The sequence below is a fragment of the Odontesthes bonariensis genome, chromosome 24, assembly GCF_027942865.1.
Source record: "Odontesthes bonariensis isolate fOdoBon6 chromosome 24, fOdoBon6.hap1, whole genome shotgun sequence".
In the NCBI taxonomy this organism is placed as follows: domain Eukaryota; kingdom Metazoa; phylum Chordata; class Actinopteri; order Atheriniformes; family Atherinopsidae; genus Odontesthes; species Odontesthes bonariensis.
Genome location: NC_134529.1, coordinates 15,654,714 through 15,677,450, shown reverse-complemented (window position 1 = coordinate 15,677,450; position 22,737 = coordinate 15,654,714). Strand labels below are relative to the sequence as shown.

Sequence of the window (22,737 nt, the reverse complement as noted above, 5' to 3'; positions counted from 1 at the left end):
ACACTGCCACCGAGGATCTAAACATGACTGTACGGCGTTAAAGGCATCTGGCACGGTATAGCCTATCAATGTAACAGGTAGAAGCAACTATGGTCGAGTCACCGTGTTCAAAAGATTGATGTTGGCTATAGAGCCACCGATCCACCATTCATGTCACTCCTGTAAATTGTCTGCAATGTCTAAAAACGGTACCTCTGGAAGCATTGGCCGATCTATCCAGATAAAAAGATCTGCGCCAAGATTAGCTATTTCTGTCCTCAACCCCTCTTTGAAAAAAAAACAAAAAAACAGTTCACAACAAACCGTTTTACACTGAATGAGAGCTTTTTCAGAGCTCTCATGGCGCCCTGTCATTGCCAAACGTTAATGCAAAAATAAAAGCTTTGCCAATATTGAGACGTGGCCTGGACGTCTTCTGGACGTCTTCCCAGCACATTCTAACAGTGTGTTTTTTCCTTGAACATGATCAATGACTGAATACATAAAATGAGCACTTCCAACACTACAACGTACCGCTCCATGTTTTGCAACAATTTCTTCAAAGAGCAGAGATTCGTGCCAAATGGGGAGGTGAGAAAGGGGAGAGCTCAGCCATGCCAAAAAAGACAAAACCCAGTCCGCAATCTCTTGTGGCAGTAAGGAATACATGCAGGGAGGGATTTTTAAAAAAGAAAAAAAACAGCCTTCTATCTCTTGGAATGAAAGATATGGGAAAAGCTTCAAAGTCCTACACTGAAAGCCTGTATCAAAAAAAGTCCCAAATAAATCAATAAACAGACCCTCAAATGTTTGACAGCATTGTTTGATTTTCTTTCATATTCTCCTGAGTGCAGATGAACACAATTCCCAGACTGCTTTTTCTTTTTTTTTTTTGCCTGCCTTGCACTCGGATAAATGTTAAGCTTATTTCAAAAGGCTCCGTGATTAAACCTCCTGCTAATCTCGGTGCGTTCTACATAAAACTCCACAGAGCATAAATCCATTTATTCCAAAATGCGAAGAAAGGCAGACAGGCAGTGCGGTTCCTGTTCGTTTTCAGGGTGAAAACTGTGAGGGCTGAGAAACATGTTAGGCCGTCACCGCGCAAAGAGGGTAAAAAATGTGAAAAATAAAAATATTGCTTATTGATCCCGTGAAATTCTACACATACTGCAATATGATATACTCCCGCTTGGATTATGTTATGACTGGGTCAAACACCTGGCTTTAAAGGTGGATACAGGACCCCGGTGGAGGCCGGCTACGTGAGAGTTTATTGACATAAGTGTTTAGATAAATGAAAAGCATACAGTGCCAACCCTGCAAAGCTGAGTTAGAGGGAGATCAATAAAGAACCTTCCATGGACTCAGCTCACAGCCCAGCACACACACATTTTAATCAGCTCGTCAAACCGGAGATGTGAACAGATACAAAACGCAACAAATACAACAGGATGCAACTGCCTGCAATACTGGGGACATGACATGGGTGGGTGGGATGAAAATGGAAAATAATGGCTTGCTAGTTTTTTATTCATTAATTAACTTCATCAAAAGTGCAGTAAACAGAAACAACCCAAATCAAATCAATAATTGGAGACCCTTCCCCCTCCTCCTTTTAAATTTATCAAGGAGAAGTGATGCGGGCAGGTCTTTCAAGATAAATTGTGGATGGGCTGTTCCAAACATCTTCGAGAAATTGCCACAGCTCTGCAGAAGGTGGTCTTGATATCTTCTGTCTCTGCGTGTCTAACATCTTTTACAGAACTGCTTGTTCTTCTTCGTGCTGCAAGAAGAAAGTTCTGTAGGTCTCCTACTTTAAAACTGTGGTCATTGTCCCGCATTACTGAATAAAATGGTGGCTGACATGACAACTTTCTAATGGTGCTGCACCACAGAAAAGTATCCCCACGTAAAAAAAAAAGTCTAAAACTTTTTCACAGTACAGTAGTCAGAGGAGGCATTTATGGTGTTCTTGGTGTTGTTTCTTCCAAACCTGTAATCCATATGGAGTCAAGGGGATTCGCAGTAGCAGTTGTTAAACTGTTATGTCCCTTAAAGGAACTCTGGACTAATCCACTCAGACACGGTGGCTGAAAATATCTCACTGGCTCCATTTCATCCTCAAACCACTGCAGAGAAAGTGCAAAGTGGAAAAATATTCATCCATATCCTGCAGCCATAGTGACTATTCTATTCAGTTACTATCATACACTTGAATAACACGTTATTTTTTAACATATAAGTGTAATTATAATTGGCACAGCATAATGAGGCAGGATAAATAATATTTCTATTTTTTCAGGAAATGATATAAATATCAAGGTCACATGTGGAACATATAATAATTTAGATGTTATTAATGTGAATTCATGATGTCATTACGCGCTTATCTGGACGCAGATAAGAAATTTAATCTCTTCCTCCAGCCCCAATATTTTGAAATAAAAAAAATCATCCAAGATTTAATTACATGACATCCTCTGACTCTCAGCGAGGTTTCTAATAAAAGAACACGCTGAACATGAATTACTTCATTTGAACTTCTCTCCAACAGCCAGCTGACTCTTGAAGAAATCATCCTTATATATTTACTCTTGACATGAAGGGCCTTGAAGCTACAACGGGCAGCATTCGCACAGCATTGCATTCGACTAAAATGCACGACTTTGGAGAAACACGAGAGCTAATTTGCGAGCTAATTTTTCTTGATTTCTGTGTTTCTAAAAAGCGCTGAGCACATTTGTTTTCGAAATGTCTTCAACTGACGAGGATCTGAATCTGTAATCATCTAATCAATAGTCATAAAAGCTGGCTTTCTGCTGAGCATAACTTCTCGGCAAAGGAGCCGATTTTTTTAACACTGTACCATATGAGATGAGTCGGGTGCTTCTCAACACACATGGCATAAGGCAAAGGAACATTCACACCTCCTATGCATGTATTCACACTCACACATTCACACAAGTTTACACGTGTATTGCCTAAGGAAGAGGCAGTCGGCTGAAGTTTTAACTTCACACACACACACATATATATATAAATCTATATATGTTGAAGTCTTTTTTGCCATGTGTGCACTGACAGTTTATTAAAGTACAGGCTGCTGTTAATATCTATATCTATTACACTCAGGGTGAACAGGCTCTGTGCCGGGATGCTGCAATAACCAAACAAGACACGGGAGAATAAAAATAGTGATGAAAGGAAAGAGGTGGGGGAAAGGTGGTGAAAACATGAGAGGCCTGAGGCGTTGCTGCTGTATGATATCTAACCGATCATTGTTGGACTCCTGAGCTGATGACCTCTCATGGGACACTCTCAGGTCCCCTTTAAGAACCAACTGTGGCGCCTCTAACTCGCCATGATCACATGACTAAAGGAAAAAAGGCCACCCAAACACAATCATACAGGAGAGGGTTACAGAAAGGACAGCGACGGACGACAGAGCAGAAGGCCTGAATAGGTGCTGCTCTAAATATGAGCAGCAGGTCCCATGTGGGTCAGATCAGATTGTTCCTACAGGAAATGTCACAAAAATGACTTCAAAGCACCAGGGTATGTTTTGGGTTACACTTACAGTGAAACAGTTTGAAGATGTAATCTCGATAAAGGATTTGTTTGACATTTCAACCAATGAACCTTTCTGGACTTACAATCAGATGAGAACACGATGGCCACTGTGGTGTGAGTGCTGGTGCAAGGAGAGGGCTGGTTTAGATTAGCATAAAGACAACAAAACAAACAAACAGGGTTACAATACTTGCATGTTTTTGTCATAATTTCTACTCGCTCTCATGTTAGCCTCTTGACTCCCTGCATTTACTGAACTCAGACAACGTGGAATTTCTGACAGAAACGTGCCCCTCTGATTTTGCCTTCCGCCTATCTCTGCATTACCATTTTTTTCTCTGCAATATTACCAGCCCACCATACTGGGCAACGCAAACATTAGAAAGGATGGCTGCAAAACCCTGTAAGTGTGACACTATGGGAGTAAGAGCACTAACAGGGCTGTTCAATTATTTATAAGCAGAGGATTGTCTGTTTATCAAACTGACGCCTGGAGCGTCGGCCATGATTAGACTCAAACAGTGGTGGTCCTTACTGAACACTGCTGATGCAGCTTTCAAGATATGAATAAGGCACAGACAGCATCAAAAAGAGCTGAGAAGACTGTGTTCTAAACGCTGTGCTGTAAGAAATTCACCACACCTATCATAGAGGTCTGATGAGAAAAGTCATATCTGTTGTATTTGTTGATAAAACCATAAACGTACAGTATGCTTATACTTGCCAAACCGAAAAATAAACCACGTGATGTGTTACCAGGTCATGTCTTTCTTGTGAATATGATTTACCATTAATTGCTAAAACATTATCTCATCTCATCTGAAGTGAATGCCGGGCTTGATTATTAACCGGGCTGGTGGAGAGGGCGCGGCGGTCCAAGTTTGTCTCGACCGATTACCCATCACGCTGTGGTCGTAAGCCTCAGCATGCGCGGTGTAAATAAACTATGCAAAATTAAAATAAGAAATATGGATGAATGTAGCAGAACCTTGAATTTCACAATCAAAACAATGCAATCATGTTCACTTCCACAGCAGATTCCACCAAAATGATCAAATGAGATGAGTGAGGCCAACAGTGAAGTAAAGTGACAAAAATCTTCTTTTTTTTGGTAGATCCCATAATGAGGAGTGGGCATGAATAAATGTATTGTAACATCGTTGAGGGACAATCATTTTTATTTCTTTTTATGTCATGATTATACATACATATTCATTTTTGCCAGTCTTTCGGGGGCGGCAGAGGTTGAAGGGGTTTGGTGGTGGAGTTGCTATCTAACTTCTGCTTCTAGTTGCCGTTCGCTTGTGCTTTGCACAATAAAAGCTGAGTGTTTCAGTTTAGCAATTAAAAAAGCAACTTGATAAGCGTTAGAAAGGTAAAATCCTAAATGTTATTATCCATTTGTGAACGGATTGCAGCAAATGTATCCTGGCAGCTTTCTGACCTATAACAAGATGTCTGTGTTCCAGTTTTTTGGGTCCCTGAGCTGGAAGATCCCCCAAAAACCACCTGCATGCAAACTGTCTTGTGAATGTTTCTGTCACTGTATCGATGCCGAATCGTTCATGTCCACATCGAGATGCATCTCAGAACTGCGAAATTTTAAACGTCACCCTGCAAACTGCACATGGAGCAAGAAAACGGCAGAAGACAACACCTTCACACAACCTCCCACCCACAAACACTGCTGGCTCTGTTCAGTAGAACACCTTTTGTTTTCATCTAATTCAACCCACTGCCACACTCAGGCTGTAGGATTTTTCTTTTCCTGTCTTTGTACTAGTTAGTTCACACTGTAAGTTCAGCTCTCCTGAGGGGTCTTCTTTAAAGCAGCATTAAAACAACGCTGGATTGCAATTTGGCTGCAAAACACATTGTTGCAACCAGCGGCAAATTCATATTAAGTATTTGATTTGTACGATCAAATATAATTCCACTGTTCTTTCTCTTTAAATCCTTGCTTTAGGCATCCAACTCCTGAGAGAAATATCTATTTCTGTTTTCTTAATGTTTGACATTTTTCACCGATTGCTTGTTTTCGTCCACTTCTCACTCAAGCAGCTTGTGCACAATTAGCTTGTATGATCTCCTGGCTAAGTGCAGCTTGCCATACGTTTACGCGAACCAACATTATTTCGGCTTCAAAAGCAACACAGCACTGCCTGGCAGAGGGTAGATTCCCAGCGTAATCTGCAATAGGTTCAATCATAACAGTAATTTCAAGTGTATCATCAATATCTTAATGAATGGATCTTTAAAAACTCTTCAAATGTTACAGTCAAGGTTAAAAGCTCTCCCTTTTTTGCAGTATTTGTATTGATTTTCTCTATTGTGTGCACTCTTTTCAACAGAGCGTAAAAGAGTGGCAATGACAAGCTCTGAGTCTAAAGGAATGGCAGGTAATGTGAGAGAAGCCACAGGTTAACTCATGAACTGAAGTGAAGTGTAACAGTTTCCTACAGAAATGAGACGTTTTGTGAGCGGGAGGGAGAGGAAATGGAGAGCAGAATGTAGAAGATCTGAAAATGGGCTCTGTAGGGAGTTAGAGATGGGTGGTATGGCAGGATAAGGGAGGGAGGGAGGAGGCGTTGAGTTGTAATAGGGAAGGAGCCAGATGCTCCAGTTTCCTTGACGGAAATGGAGGTCAAGTGCAGCTTTATGTGAAGGCAACACAGGGAGAAAGCCACAGATATAAAGAGAAAGATGAAGGGGAGGTGGCATGATGACTTTAACTAGCAGTGAGGGACATCAGGGGCATCAGTACATAGAGGCTTATTCTTCCAGCTCCAGCCAAAAAGAAGAGGATAAGACAGGACAGAGGAACAAACAGTTGGGTCTCTTTCTTTCCTAGATGGATGGAGGGGGTTAACAGGTTTTATGAGGAGCCTTAGAACATTAATAGGTGTAAGCGATATGGAGGGATGAAAACAAAAACATATGTTAAGCTTGCAGGGAAGACAGATGGTAATGCATGAGTTTAGGAGGAGCACTAATGGATAGAGAGAGTATACAGAGAGTTCACATGATGATCTCAAATAGTACATCTGGGAATATGAGCCTCACCTGCAAACAGGAGAAAGGAGGCATGGATATCTATTAGAAATAAAAGTATTGGGCTGGGGGGACTCTGGATGAAGAATAACCTCAGTGTGTGAGTATCTCAACTTGCACTGGGTATCATCTGGGCCCAGGTAATGATGATATGCAGTACAGTAATGATAAAGCATTCACATCACCCATCACAGTGTAGCTTTGAGAGCTTCCGAAAGAACTACAAGGAAAAGTGACATTTTGATATTCGTTTAAAGTGGAATGGAAATAACAGACAACTGTGGGGGAGCATTGAGAACTGTGTCGATGCAGCCGCAACAACTGCCAAACAGAACAAGGCACACTGTGCAAACATCAGACTTCAAAGTCAACAAACGCTTAATCATCACGAGCCAAGTTCCACCAGCGTGTAAGCTACAACTGTAGCAAGGCAGATAGGGAGAATGCAAACATGTTAACATACACAACAGCAAACAGAAACAGCTGAGACATCTGGGAAGTATGTGTCTCATCAAATGAAATGTACAAGGCGGGATTTGAATACAAAACCTACAATGTTTTAGTCCATCTGTCAATACTTGACTGCCCTGTTGTAGCCATCACAAGTCCATTGGTTCTTCCTTAGAAGTCCAACATGTAAGCTTAGAAAACCAGTGGGTGTCTCAGTCGAGCACCAGGATCTCAGTCAGAAACAAACTGGCCAAACGTGGAAGTGAAACCTGATTCAGACCCCATCAAACAGTCGGTAGATTACTATATCTCAGGTATAAAATCTGAGCAATGAGGACTCTGGTCTTAAAGTTGTTGGGGGGGAAACCTGGTTTATTTATTGGAATAAAACCTAGAAGTTTGCTCCATCCATATGGCAGGGTACAGGCTCAAGCACACAAACATGCACTGACATACGTTTGTGGCTTGGCCGACTGCCACAGCACAAAACCCATTAGCTTGGATAACAACACACATAGAGAGTGAATGATTGCAGTCTCTGACACTCTGAAAGCATCATTGCATGGCTGTCCCCTCCCATAGTAACTTCTTTGGTGCTTTACAACGGTTAAAATACTTCTTTATTGAGTCCTTAAGATGTTGTTATTCAAGAGCAGCAAAGTGGTGAATTGTTAAAACCATATCCCACTTAGGTGAGGGACATACCGCTTTAAAGAGGTGCACAAATGGTTTCTTGCTTTATTCTCTGAGTCAATTCAAATGTAATTGCTCATATATTGTAAAGTGTATTGTTTTGGTAAATTCAGCATGTGAGAAGCATTTCAAATAGTCAACTGCACATTTTTGTGATGTTACAAACTTTGGCCACTAGAATTTAGCATTCTGAGCATTGCTGCCTAATCTTCCAAGATTTAGCCAGATGCATCCTGGTCTCTCTTCATGTTTCAGGTAAGACTTTGCTGGAGAAGCAGGATGGTGAGAGGTTTTCCGTATTTTAACAAGATGGTGTTTTTTTGGAAATGGATGGTTATGTCCACAGTATTTCCAGAAACTGCTTTGAAATGTGAGTGTCTGTAGAATTATGTATTTAACATTTCCAGAGACTTTGTGCATTTTGGTTAATTGTTTATGATTTCTATACTTTTTTTCCCATATTGTATACCCCACTGCAGTATTTTCTTGGGCATTTTGGGGGTTTTGTTTGTTATTTGGTGTCATCTTTTGCTTGCTTATTGTTTTGTTTTGTTTTGCCATATCATAGAACACTTTAAACTATTGTCAAAGTTTGCCGCTACAAGGTTTTTGCAAAGATAAGCACAGGACAAGGTAATTGCAGCGGCTGCATCCACGGTTTAGAATTGTGTTTATTGACAGTAAAGTGCTTTAAAAAAAAGCCCAGTAATTGTGTTCTGTGAGGAAACTCATTTCCTGAGCTAGATAAGAATAGGTCATATATTTAATTTTTAAAACACCCTTCAGTAATTCAATAAAACAGCTTGGCAGTTTGTTGCAAACACAATTTAGTGCCTTAGTTGGAAACTAATTTCAGCTGTAGATGAATACATCTGAAAATAGTATGAGATCAACTCAAAACATTAAAACTGACCCTGCTCACTGAGTTTAAGAAACGTGTCAGGCTAAAGCTGCATTTCCTGCTAGGACAATGCCAGTGTGCTACACAAGGAATATGTTTCCAGTAACGATCTCATTATGTTAAATTCAACAAATTCTGAAACTGAAGCAGTTTAAGCATCTGCGTCCATGTTTTAATTTAGATCAAAAAAAGAAGAGGCAGACTTGTTTCACATTTCTCTTTGGGAGGAAGTGTAAGAAATGAGGGAAGGAGTAAATTGAATGTCCTCCACTTCTCTCTGATCTGACTGCCTAAAGAAACATGACATGGAAATGTGTAAGTCTCACAACGTGTGTATTTTTTTGTATCTGTAGAAATGGTGTAATGTGATGCTTAAGGAGAATATCATATAAAAGAATTACTCTACTATTCTACTCCCCTGAGGAGTAGTTTGTGTGTGTTCACATACACCTATAGACGTGATTCACATTGAGTCTGTCTGGTAACCCATCTACCTATGTGTCTGATATTTTTTCATGCAAATTGCTTTGTTGACCAGTGTGACATCAGGGCCTTTAGGTTGTTTTGCACAGAAGTCAGGCCTGAGGCTGTTAAATCAAGCATCATCGCAGGCTTTTCATTCCCATTCATTCGCTCTGCAATGAACTTAAGAGCTCTCTAACAGAAGGTGCTATCGCCTGCAGAAATGGGATCACAATGAGCTAAACGTGTTAGTTACTCATTCATTTATGCTTTTTCAAGTGCAAATGTCACCAGTACAGAGACTTGTTGACTTTTATGTGCGAAACATTTGGATTCAAACAAAATAGTGCAGCAAAGCTCTGTAATTCAATAACCCAGCCTGAACTCAAACCCTGATGACATACGACCAAAACAGTAATTGAATCCCTTTTTCAGATCCCTCTCTCTCTCTGCTTATTGAATAACTGAGGCACACATTTCTCTACCATTTATGGCTTTTTGTCTCTTTACCCCCAGCTGTGGTACATTCCAAAGAAAGCTGGCTTCTCTTGCGTTTTGATGTGCTCCTCTGTCACATAATTGGGGGTTTTCTTGGAGAGCTGGCTTTAAAGGTTTGCTCCCTGTTATCATCGCTAATGAGAAAACAAGTAGCGTTACGCTGATACGTTCCAGAGCAACAATAGAGTCTGTAAATAACACTCAGCAGAGTCGGACATGTAGCATAATAAAAACAAGTGTTTTCTACCCGTGCCTGCATGCTCTTTTCAATTAATAAAGCACATTTGGGGCTCTGATATTCTAACTCATCTAACATGATGAGACATATCTTACAAAATGAAGTTTTCAAACATTAATACACAGGGTTTTTCTTCATGCTTTTGCAATGATGTAAAAAAAAAATCAGATTTTTTTAAGGAGATTCCTTAATTCATGTACTCTGCTGTCACCCAACAGAATAGGCAGCCCAGGAAAACTGAGGCATAGCTGTCATTTTCTTCATTCTAAAAATATTCCACTGTCTCCACTGTGGCTGGAACATGATGTTCCCATCTTTCGCCATTTTAAACTCTCAAAACATAATTATATGGATTGTCACCAATTCATTCAAGCCTCATCTTTTTCTACTTTCACCCCCACAGCTGTTTGTACCTCGACAAGGCAGTTGCTTGCATTGCATCATCACAGTGTCTTGCTTTGCTGCGTCAACAAACCTTTTCTGCGCAAATAAAGCCATCCAGCCCACCAAGGGAGGCTTTTGTCGACTTCTTTGCAGCCTGTGTTAATATTTACCGGCCAAGGAAACAGAGGCAGATGCCAACCATGTGGCGATTTCTTCATGTAGCTCAGTTGTGAGCCTGCTCTTGTGCTGGATTAAAGCGTAATCCAACCAGATTTGTGGCATTTGTATGACTGTAGGAGGGGGAAACCCAACTTTTCTGGCTTCTGTCGAATTGCCAAACAGACAGCATTTATGTAGAGACAATTACAAGGACAAAGATAGAATTTCCAAAAAAACTGACAGTAAAAATACATTTATAAACATGAACTGAACAGAGAAGCAATAATATAAGCCCCTCTCTGGTTCTCATGGACACAATGCAACATCATGACATGAACACACATCTCACTCAGTGACCCATAATGAAACCCATCAAATACTCAATTAATTCTGATGAACACAGTAAATCATATCATACACACTCGTTTCAGCGATTGCATACTGGCAAATGCACAGTAAAGAGCTGAGTCATGTATTCTTTTAAGGTTTTTACAACACAGCGGGGGTCAAAATGTGCACCAAATACAGTAATATCCAATATCCTTTGGCCCATCCCAACGTGACATATATCTTCTAGATATCATCTTTGTTGTGGCTGCACAACACAGTGTTATATTTGCCTGGGAGACAGATGATATCACCACACACTCTTTTGTATACTCACCCTATAAGGCTGAGTGAATATCATTAAATACGTGATCATTAAAAGCTTAGAAAATGTCCTGAAATGTAGGGAAAAATTGAATGAAATGTGTTGTTGTGTTGAAATCTGATTTAGTGCTGAAATCTGATTTAGTGCTGAATATCAGATTTCAACACAAAGGCAGCTCACATGAAGAAGACAAGAGCCAAGCAGCTAACCACCACAGACAGACTCTTGGAAAAGTTATCAGTATATTTCTTCTTCAGCAGACAGATTACCACCGAGCTTTAAAATGCTCCAACTTTAATGTGACACTTTCTCTAATTAGTATTGCATATACATTGAGTATAAAACAAAGCAGCACTAGCTAAGAAATTCTAATTCTGATTCTGACCTTCAATCTTTAGGACTGGTCAAGTTAAAAAAAATGCAGTCAACCTGCTTCTGATGGGAATTCCCAATTTATAAAGAGGTTCCAAAACTTCCACATAAATCTCTGCAAGGGGAAGAAGATAGTTGCCGTTTGCTCTCAGTGAGACACTAATTTGGGTTTACACTGATTAAGCTGTCCATCGTGCTGCCAAGAGACCTCTGGGTATGTGAGATCCACCGTGTGCCTGAGCCTATGCGAGCGGAATGTCTAACACCATCAGCAGGGCCGGTGTTTCACGGGGAGGAAGGACATTAAAGAGCAGTGGCAACTGGTGACATAGTGGGATTACAGATGGGGCTCTGTCAACAATTAACAAGGAGATAACTGCAAGACAAGAAAGGCGATTCTGCCATCAGCTTGGTCCTCAGGTGCACAGAGGAGGGGGGAAAAAAAGCAGCTAATTGAATGCGGGGTAAAAAATAGAACTGGGTAACGAGACATGATGAGGAAGCGGTTTTGACTCTTGTCAGCACTTCAGCTTGGTTTTCTCATTTTAATGAAGGCAAAACATTTCACAAACTGATGCTGTAGCAGCTTGCTTTCCCAAAGAATCGCCATTATGCATACTTTGAAATCCATCCATAAATGAAAAGAAATGACCATTGATAAGCAAATATGTGCTTGGAAAAGATTTGAATAAATCTAATGAAATGCACACGTCAATTAACTAAAACAAAGCACTGTCTTGTACTTTCTAAATATATTGACATCCTATACCCTACAGTTTAATAACATATGCTACCTATTGGCAAGTTGGCCTCTCACAGCGTCCAATAATCTCCATATCAACTGTTAGCCCTGTGGGTCTTATAGGTTGTGAACCCGAGTGAAGCTGACAAGAGCAGCTTTTGACCCTCAGCTCCAAACCAGCAGCGAGGAGGATCATGTCCAGCGGGACAAAGCGGTCTGACAAGGATCACTGGCTCCTGGCTTTGTGCTGTCACAACATTCACACAAACACTTTGTGTTTCCTTAAGTTCTCCATAAGCAACATTTCATTGCACCAGTTTCTTCTTCTGCTTTAAAAGAACTTCAGGGAATTTTCTTTTACGTCCGTTCCCGCAGAGTTAGAATTACTGGAAAAGAAAAGAAAAGAAGAAAAAAAAAAAGAAGTTGTCCCTAAAGTGCAAAACTTTGCTGTTTAACATATATGCGGCTGGAGTTACAGGAGCGGTAACCAGGCAACCAGCACAGACAAAAGGAAGAAATCCATTAGAGAGTTTTATAAATGCTGATATGTTTTGTCAAGCTAGGTTTCCCCCCTGATTTGAGTCTTTGTGTTGAAATATGCGAAGCAGCTGCAAATGGAAACCTTACGATTTATCTAAAAAATAAACATTAGCGGGATCAAGCTCGGAGATTTTTTTTTTCTTCTTTTTGATTGAGTGTAAATAAGCTTTCCTCTTCCATCTCAAGGCAGACAATGGATAATACAAGTTAAAGACACTTAAAGTGGAATTTATGAGCAGTTTTGACCCAATGCAGACGTCTACTGTGAACAGGTCCAGATAAAAAAAATAAAAAATCCACTCTCACCAGAAAACATGTAATAGATAAGTTTATGTATTTGTCCAAAATTAAGTAGAATATCACAACCCATGGTTGCAAATTGTGAGAGGGAAATGTGTACCTAAAGCTGCTGTTTTCTATGGGCCAGCGTTTGTGTGACATGACAGAAGTTGCATAAATTTAAAATTGTTTAAGCTGAATTGGTTACCTGTGTATTTTGTAGCATGCAGACCTAACCATGTATATTAACTCAAACCAGGTACTTTAAATACCTAACTGTAACCATTTGCATGTGAGAGTTGAAAAGTCCACTATTTAAAGCATTATGCAGGACGAAGCTGCAACAAACAATCTCTTGCAAAAAGGCATTCAGGGTGTGGCAAAAGACTGTGGTTAAACACCTTCCAATTTCCACTCCTTATTCCCTATAAGCGAATGTAGTCGAGTCAACGTGAGTGAGACATGGAATGTCATCACATATAGAAACACATATGGAGACATAGGACGTGGGCGTGCTGATGAACCGAAATTGAAGCTCCATCTGTGTATGGAGCAGAGTAATCAAAACATGGTAATTCTGCCATTTTTGAGTCTTTGTTGTAAAACTGTCACAGTTTGAGCTGTGGACCAACGTCAGTATTTTCACATGCTGTCATGAGATCAGGTTGAAACATCAGCTGATAACTTCTTTAACAAGATGATGTGATCATAAAGCCATCATATCTTTCTAAAAGGGGTTTAATATGACTCGACATGTCAGGTGACTCAGCAACAGTTATATTTTTCCTTGCACTGCTGCATCTTAAGTCAGGCATCTTAAGATGCTCTCCATTACTTTGGATTTACGTGTAAAATACTACACACACCAGCATAACCAGTGTCTTCTCCAGGGCTCCAGCTAACAGCCCTCTCCATGTCTTCTTCTTGTGGCACAAATGAGCAAAATAATCTAGTGAACCACAGTGGAGTAAATAAACTTGCATCAGATCAATGTCGCCTTTGAATCAGTCTGATGAGGAACGCACGGAGGATTCTCTCATTCTGGGAAAACCCATCTTGACTGGGGATGCACCAGCAGGCACTAAATTTGTCTTCAATGCAAGAGTGAAAAAGCTCTTTTCAAGCACGTAACAGGAATTAGCCTTGTTTTCACACCAAACTGGGAAGGCAAAATGGTGAGCTAGATTAGAAAATATCTCATTTACGCCCCTGGCATTGTTTCCTCTCTCTCAGAAAGGTCAGTGAGTTTGAGTTCAGATTTTACTCCTCGACTCGACATGTGAGTAACTTAGCCTGTGGCACACACGTTCACATGCATCAGACTATAACACAGCCATTTCTCTGATGAGGAGCACAGGTCTGTCAAACACAAACGCTGCAACAGAATCAGTGGTCAGTGTCGTTATCATCCACGTCGACTAAAAAACCTGACCCCTTCTGTTGGCTCTCACAGTGCTGCTGCTTTGCATTTTTCACGCTGGCAGCCCCTTCAAAGCAGCCGTCATGCGTTACTATTTTCCCATTAAATGCCAGCCACTGCGTCTGTCTGCACCAAAAAAAAAAAAAAAAAAAAACACAACTCCTGCTCAGAGGCTCCGACTGATCAACCGAAACAGAAAGGATGAGCTGCGCGCCAGTGTCACATTTTACTACTGTAGCCTCTGTCAAATTACGCGCAGAGCAGTACACCTTGAGTATCACCGCGGTCCCCCTGACGCATCAATTTGTTTGGCACATAAGAAGCAGATTTGGGGACCGAATATCTGGAGCGTTGCAGAGGAATCGATGACATCATGTCTGTAGGGGGGGGGGGGGGGGGGGGAGATGTAGTTTTGTGATCCGTGAAAACAGATGCTCGTCTGTATCTGATGCGGGGAGGGAGAGCGGGTGAATCGAGGCGACTGTACACTGTGATGTGAACGGCGCCCCTGACACACACTCAGACACACACATATCGGCTCCTACCTGCCCTTCTTTGAACAAATAGCTCTCCCCACACAAGCGCAATGGCGCACTGTGCTGAAACACTGACATCGGCGCAATGTCTGTGCAGATGTGGCAAGCTGGTGTGGACACATTTGGATGAAAGAAATTTGTTTCCAAAAAACAAACAAAAAAAAGCAAAACGTAAAATGTAACTAAATGTGTGTGTAAAACATATCCGAATGCAGACATGTATAACAACAGTGGCGACAAGAAGGCAAGCGTAATGGCATCACCAAGGTGCTGATTTTTACCCCTGTCATGTACACACTACTGGGTTATACCAGGTGACAGTCAAGACGAGCTTAGAAGGCTGGCTGGCTGGCTGGATAGATAGAGGTGAGCTGGAAACACTGATCTTTGTAGAAGTTTAGCAGATTCTTTTAAAAGCTAAACTCAAAGTTTTTCTTACCTCCACACTTGTCCCATCTGAAAGATGTGTATGACTGTCTGCCAGACCCAGACAGAGAGGCGGCAGCACCTGTCTCTTTGAAAACTGGCTGTAGCTCTACGACTACTTAGCCCCTCCACGGAGCCCAGTCCACCCCCAGTGTAATCCTGGACAAACCACCTGAAGCTCAGGATCTGGACCAGAACCGAGGGCACCAGCACGAAGAACAGTGTCAGGCCTGACCACAAGTAGTTCTGCTTGTGGTAATAGTCGATGGCCAGCCACAAATCGGTCCCCACGTCCCAGAAGAACACCAGCAGCGCCAGGATGATCCACAGGCAGTCCAGCCAGAGGCGCTCCTCCTGCGGTGGTCGCCCTGCATCCCTCCCCTTCCCCTTCTTCCGGAGGTAATGCAGGCAGGCGCTCCGGCAGCCCCAGTAGCACGATGAGGTGTTGCAGCAGTGGCAGATGTGGAACGAGCTGCCGTTCCGAGTGTCGTCCTCTCCCGTCCCCACCACTTCATCCAGGTTGTGCAGCTGGGCGAAACCGGTAACGACCCCGCGACCATCGGATTTCGCTGCCATCTTTCCCTCTGATGTTCCCACCTCCTCCGGCTTCCGGGGTTCGTGACGACACTTCCCTGACACCTGTTTTGCACCCCAAATGTTGGAGCCATCTAAAAGCGGGGTGTCCGCGTGTCGCCTCCGCTCACTCTGTCCCCAAATGGCGCACCGGTGTCACCACAGACGCAGTGCATCTTTTCTTACCCTTCCAGTGCAGATCTATTCCCACCTGATTACAATAATGTCAACTACAACTTCAAAACTATTTCATTTGTAACTCATGTATCCAGCTGTAAAGGAACACTGCTTGCCCCTGCATTTATCTCGTTCCCCGCAGCTCAGTTGTATCCCGTCTCTGCAGCTCGCCTCCAGCTGCAAGCTGAGTGCCTTGAGCAGACTGTCCGTCCATCCGCTGTCCCACGCCGACGTAGGCTAATTCATCCCCCCACCTCTCCCCTTTACTCACACACAATCACACACGCACGCAATTACACACAGACACACTGTCTCTCCCATCCCGCTTGGTTGCCATCTAGTGTCTCGTTCGAAGCTCTTATATGCTGGAGAGGACTGCAGGATGAACACGATGAGCGCATACAACACGCCTCTTCACGCGCAAGGGAAAATTAGTCTTTTCCCTTGTCCGGACATTTGAACCAGTCACAAAGACACAGTTCAGGGTGATTTTCTGTTGAAGAAACGCGAAACCAAACCAAAAAACTCAGAAAAGCGTTATACTTCCTTATAAAAACTGTATGTTTCCATAGGGTTTGTGGCATATCCTCTTTGGTATGACTATGCAATACGGTGGCCCAAAGGCACGAAACCCATCAGCAGTGGACAATGACAACAAAAATAAAAACACAGTCAATATAAGAAACAAGATTTTCTCAAAACACATACAAACAGACACACACACGCACATTCAAAACCAAACAACAACTTCAGAAAAACTACCACGTTTCATCGAATATAGTCGTGAAAAAGAAAAAAGCACCCTCTTTCAACTCTAAGGTTTGATCTATTAGAATAACTGAAAACGAAAGTAATCACATTGTCTTTGCCAGGCTGTAGAATAAAGTAACAAAAAACTCAAAATGACAACATGACATCATGTTATTATTTAAATAACACAAACTACTCCCAAATACAAAAGCATTGTGTGAAAATCCTTACTGCTTCTATAGAATTTAAGAGGTTAACAGCTAGATGTTCTTAAATGGTCTGTACTACTATAATACACAACATGCATTTTTCACTATTAGATACTTTCACAAACCAATAGATGCAATGTGGGGTTCAGTGTCTTGTCCAAGCACACTTTGACGTGTGATTCAGTGAAGCCCGGAATCAAACCAACAACCCTCTGATTGGCAGACAACTGCTCTTCATCCTGAGCTACAGCCACTCCTGCAAATCAAACTAATTGATTATGTGTGTGTTAACACAAGGTGGAAAGACATCACCAACGATCTTTGAGAAGCAGTTGTTGCTGCCCATCAATCTGGGAAGGGTTATAAGGCCAATTTATTTGGAGTCGATCCTTCTATATTAAGAAATGACGTTCACAAGTGAAAAAAATACAAGACTGTTGACAGTCTTCCCAGGAGTGGCTGTCAGTTTGCTCCATCGTCAGACTGTGCAATGCTCAGAGTAACTGCAAAAAACCCAAGAGCTACATCTCAGACTCTACAGGCCTCAGTTAGCATGTTAAGCGTTAAAGTTCATGACAGTACGATTGGAGAAAGACATAAGTATGATTTGTTTGGAAGAGTTGCTGGGGTTAAAGCCTCTTTGCAAAGTTTCATCTGAATAAACAGCAAGTCCTCTGGAACGGTGTCCTTTTGACAGATGAGACGAAAGTAGAGATACACATGGCACATTCGGTGAAAAACAAACAAAGACAACTGTCAAGCACAGTGGTGGAAGGGTAATGCTTCGGGCTTATTCTGCAGTCACAGGATCTGGACAATGAGCTTACAGTCATTAAGTCGACCATGAACTTCAATCTTAAACAGAATGACTAAAACAAAAAATGATTCAAGGCGTTGCAATGGTCCAGACCTGAACCTGTCTGACATAATGTGGTGGGACCTTTAGAGAGCTGTGCTGATAACTGATAAACTCATGCAGAAAACAATTTCTTCAAGTTATTTCTGCTAAAGGTGTTTGTACAAGCTGTTGAATCTGCTGTTGAAAGCTGTTGGTTTACTTCGGTTTTCACATGCCACTTTTTGCATTTTTACTTAGTTTTGGTTAAATGAATGACACAGCGCATACATTATAACAACAACATTCTACAGGGAACTTTAGACATTTTTGAAATATTATATCTAAGAAATATGTTTTTGGTTCTGTGTCATCTGTTTTGGTGTTTTTTCTTTTTTTGTTTTCATGTTTGTGTTAACTGGAATGTTGTGTTACATGAAATTTCTGCTCTGTTTTGTCGAAAGAATGTACTTTATTTTGTAAGAAAATGGTAAACAACCAGCACTGTATTGTACACACATCAACAAACAAATGGTAAACAAAGCAGGCTGCACATTGTACACATCCTCTGCTCACATTATCTTGCAGGATTGTACAGAATTAAATTTAATCTATTGGTGTAACTCCCAAATGATTATTCTCCGTTTTGCCACCTTTTTTTTCTGAGCTGCAGTTGAGGGGTTAAGCATTTGCTAAGAAGTGACGCTCCCCACCCCCGGGTTACATGTGGGAGCAAAGAGCTGGTGAGTTTGCTGCAAGCTCGGCGGCTGTGATTAGACTGTGCCCACAGAGCTGCCATGCAGGGTCATATCCAGCGTGAGATTGATTGGTTCATTCCTGCTTCACCCCCGCTGCTCCTCTCTGCCTGTTTGGAGTTGAGGGGAGCTGTCCAGTGCTGAACCTTGATAACTCTCTGTGTCACTGAGAACCCTCATTAAAGATGCTTGGCTTAAAACTAGATCTATTCTTACCGAACAGACTTTTGAATGGGAAATTTCTCTGTGGGCTGTTTTTTGACATCCACATTGTGATTGACTTTAGTTCTTGCAGTACTCACAGGGAGTCATTTAGCAGTAAATTTGATGCCATTAAACATTCTATAATATTACAATTTTACGATACTAGTTAACCCCACTAGTGGGACTAAAATAACAAGACTGCAAACTAGAAAATGCACCCTTTGTGTGGAACTGTTTCAGGCAGGTTAGTAGAAAAAACACCCTTGAAGTGGTCATGTATTCTTTCAACAGACCTACATGAAAATACTTCATATGTGTTTGTGTCGTGTGTTATGTCTTGGCTGTCTGTGTCCACATACATCATGTAAAACTACATATTTGTCTGTTTTCAGGTCATGGTCATGTCAGTTTTTATTTTTCAATTAAATGAAGAAAAGGGGAGGGAATTATTTGTCTCAAAAAAGCGACAGCAAAGCTGGGTGAAAAATAGACAGAGCATAGCTGGTCCTTTGCACCAAAAAAAGAGAGAAGAGAACAAACTCTTTGAATGTGATTGAATATACACAAAAGTACAACTGTGTGAAGGAGATAGGCTGCATCCTTTGATCAAAACCTGTTCCATCTGAGTAGCCTTCATTTTCTCTCCCTCCTAGGTGGTGTTAGGTCACCATGGGGCCTTTTAAGTAGCACACGAGATGCAAACTCAGGTCCAATGCTCCAGTGATAATGGCCAGGAGTGGCTGTAGCTATGTAGCCTATGTGGGGAAATGGTTGAATATTAAAGCAGAAATAAGGCAGGTGCAGCAAAGGCTTTCAAGGGAGGGATGTGCACGAAAGCTGGTTAAAGGTATAGTGTGTATGATTCCCACCCATGGACAAGAAATCCAGCGAGCAGTGGAGCTTCACCTCAAATGTAAATTCTGCACCCTGTGAGCACAATGTTCATGTAGAACAAATAAATGATGGATTGTGGGCATATCTATTTTAGATCAAGGACTTGAATACAAGTGGTAATGAGAAACAAATGTTTTTTGGTTTTGTTTTTTTTCTCCCTCTTTTGTGTTGGTATTAGTGATTGTGCAATAGCATGAATCAGTTTATTGTTTATGTCACATCTCACAGAAGGTCCAAATTATGTGTTGCAGCCTTATCAGTGAAGCAAAATGAAGACACATTACAAGACCTAGATAGATGTGAATTAGTATTTCAACTGCTGTATGTGACTGAGTATTAACTATGTTTTTTTGTTGCAACCAACAGCTGTGGAAAAAAAGATACTTATTTAGCAAAAAATAATGATAATGATCACATCTAAAAATATCCTAAACTAGATTTACTATTGTCTGCAGCTCTTTTCTAAGGTAGTATTCACATGAATGCAATGCTTGAACATGTAAGAGTTTGCCTGGCATTTGCAGTTGGGCTTTAGTGGTCGTGGCCATGGTTCCAATTATAGGGATTGTCTAACAAACAATAATATTGGTTGATCAATCCCCAGCCCCTCCATGTGTCAAAGTGTTCTTGGAAAAGACACCATACCCCCTACAGCAAATCAGCAGTAGAGACTCTCACACTAAGTTGAAAATACTGCCACAGTTGCCCTAATGCACAAGATGTTTTATTTTTGAGTGGATTCGCTCTGCTGTTGCTTTTGTCCAATTTCCTGCCTTTCCAAATAGATTAGGTATATATATTTTAGCCATTTAAGTAGGGCAAGGGAATGCTACTGGCACACTTCCTATGACCCCACAGAATCCTTGATACATATGAAATGTATTTTTGCATCAGTAATTTTCACACTATTACTGGTACACAGGACTTTAAGGAGGAAATACTATGCCATGCTATTGACTGTTTGTTTCACTCTTGATAATTATGAAAAAAATTCCTTGTGAACATGTTAGCAAAGTAAAAAAATGACTTTTACCAGAGGCAGTAGCTAAAATGAAGTAAGCGTTGATGGTTAGGTTAGCAAGAAAAGAGCAAAAATGTATCCAACTATTTTAGTCCTGTTTTACAAAGTATTGTACATCTGAGATATCATGTGCAAATCTACCGAAATAAACCATGTTTTGCTTGTGTGTGTGTTGTTCAAAGCAGACCCATAAATCCAGGAGTGTTATTCAAAAGAAACACAAAATGTGTTCCCTAACCATATGAAAATATAATAAGAGCAAACGGGGAACATGTTGGCACACAGTGGTACACATATGGCATTTGCTTCTTGAGTTGAAGAATGAAACTGGTGAAGAGTACTTTAGAAGATATTACCCCATTTCACAATTTGCCAGTAAGGCATTATTTCCACATAGAGTTCCATCCATCCATTCTATGTATACCCACTTAATCAAATTAAGGATCACAAGGGGGGCTGGATCCCATCCCAGCTGCCATTGGGCAAGAGGTGAAGTACACCCTGGATGGGTTGCCAGTCCATCACAGTGTGACATGAACACAAATAACCATGCACACTCACACTGGCTCCTAGAGTCAATTTAGAATCACCAATTAATCTAAACTAACAAGCACGTTTTGGGGTGGTGGGAAGAAGCCGGAGTACTCAAAGAGAACCCACGCATGCACAGGGAGAACATGCAAACTTCACACAGAAAGTCCTCAGCAGGGATTTGAACCAGGAACCCTCTTGCTGTGAGGTGACAGTGCTAAACGCCACACCACTGTGCAGCCGTCCCCACAGAATTGCTCAACAGATTTTGGAATTAGATTCTTCACCCACGTTTTAGTCATTATTATCTGCCTTGAAAGACTGCTCTGATTCACTGGACATACCCAAAATAACATAACCAAAACAGAAATTCAAGCAAACAACTCTTCAGAACAAAAGGTTAAAGGAAAAGGGTGAATCATGAATGAGATTGTCTTAATCAGAAGCTTCATGAAAAGCTTGAGTAAGTAATGGTGTAGGTGTGGGCACTAATTATCAGTCCTGAAAAAACCCTCAGAAAATGTCAAAATTTAGTCGATAATGGGACATTCTGTGACACTCGTGACAGGTTTGGACAGTCTCCCACTGACGTCTATCCATGTACTTGCAATCTAAAATGTGGGCTCTATGTTAAGAAATGTATTTTGTAAATCACATTTAGTTATTCGTGATTCATTTAGTTTTGTTTTCAATAGCTTCTTCTGCATGCTAAAGGGGAGATTTTTTCTTTATTTAGTCTTATATCAGAAACTAAAGTACAAAAGATAGCAGTTAGGTTACTGTAATGTATACAAGTTGGACTGTGAAGTGAATATTTGCTTGGAAGGCTATTTGTATAAGCCTTTTCCTTTAATTACCACCTAAAGCCTATTTTTCTCAGATGAAAGGTCTTAATTTAGTTTGTAAAGCAACGCTGTTTTCACGTTTGGTTAAGCCCTGGCATCTATCCCTCTCTCTGACGTGGGCTGAAAAGACCCAGGACTCACTGTCTACTGTGAAGCTCAGACATACACACAACACACACTCACTGCTCTGTAAGAGAGATTTCTAAAATAAACTGATCCTCTGAAGCCTCTGCCAACCTGTCTGCTTTTCTTCTTCTTCTCCTTCCAAGAGTTTTCACCTCTTTAGGGAGTCGGCCATTCAAGGTCAATGGGTGTTCCTTCATGTGCTTTGAGATCTCAGTGGGCGGACGCCCTCACTATACTAAGAACTAAGACAATGTATTCAGGTAGCAGCTTTTTTTCTGCTACAGGCCCTCTCTTTGGATTTAACTCCCAGCTGTGCTTAGGGACAGCAGCTTGCTCATGATCTTTAAAGCTTGACTCAAAATGTTAATAACTCTAGTCTAAAAGTATTAGGTTTTGTATTTTCCTGCCCAATAAATCAGTATCTATAAAGAGTCTACCTCCCTTCCTACTATTTTAGCATCA

The 22,737-nt window shown here is 41.2% G+C and overlaps 1 protein-coding gene across 1 annotated transcript in view; it reads right to left on the bottom strand.

Moving 5' to 3' along the window:
* Positions 1–16,350, bottom strand: part of xkr6b (XK, Kell blood group complex subunit-related family, member 6b) — a 57,411-nt gene extending 41,061 nt beyond the window's left edge. The window contains exon 1 of the mRNA XM_075459434.1: positions 15,369–16,350. Within this exon, the coding sequence (XP_075315549.1) occupies positions 15,369–15,931 (563 nt within the window). The 5' untranslated portion in view covers positions 15,932–16,350. The remainder of the gene's footprint in view (positions 1–15,368) is intronic.
* Between the last annotated feature and the right edge of the window lie 6,387 nt (positions 16,351–22,737).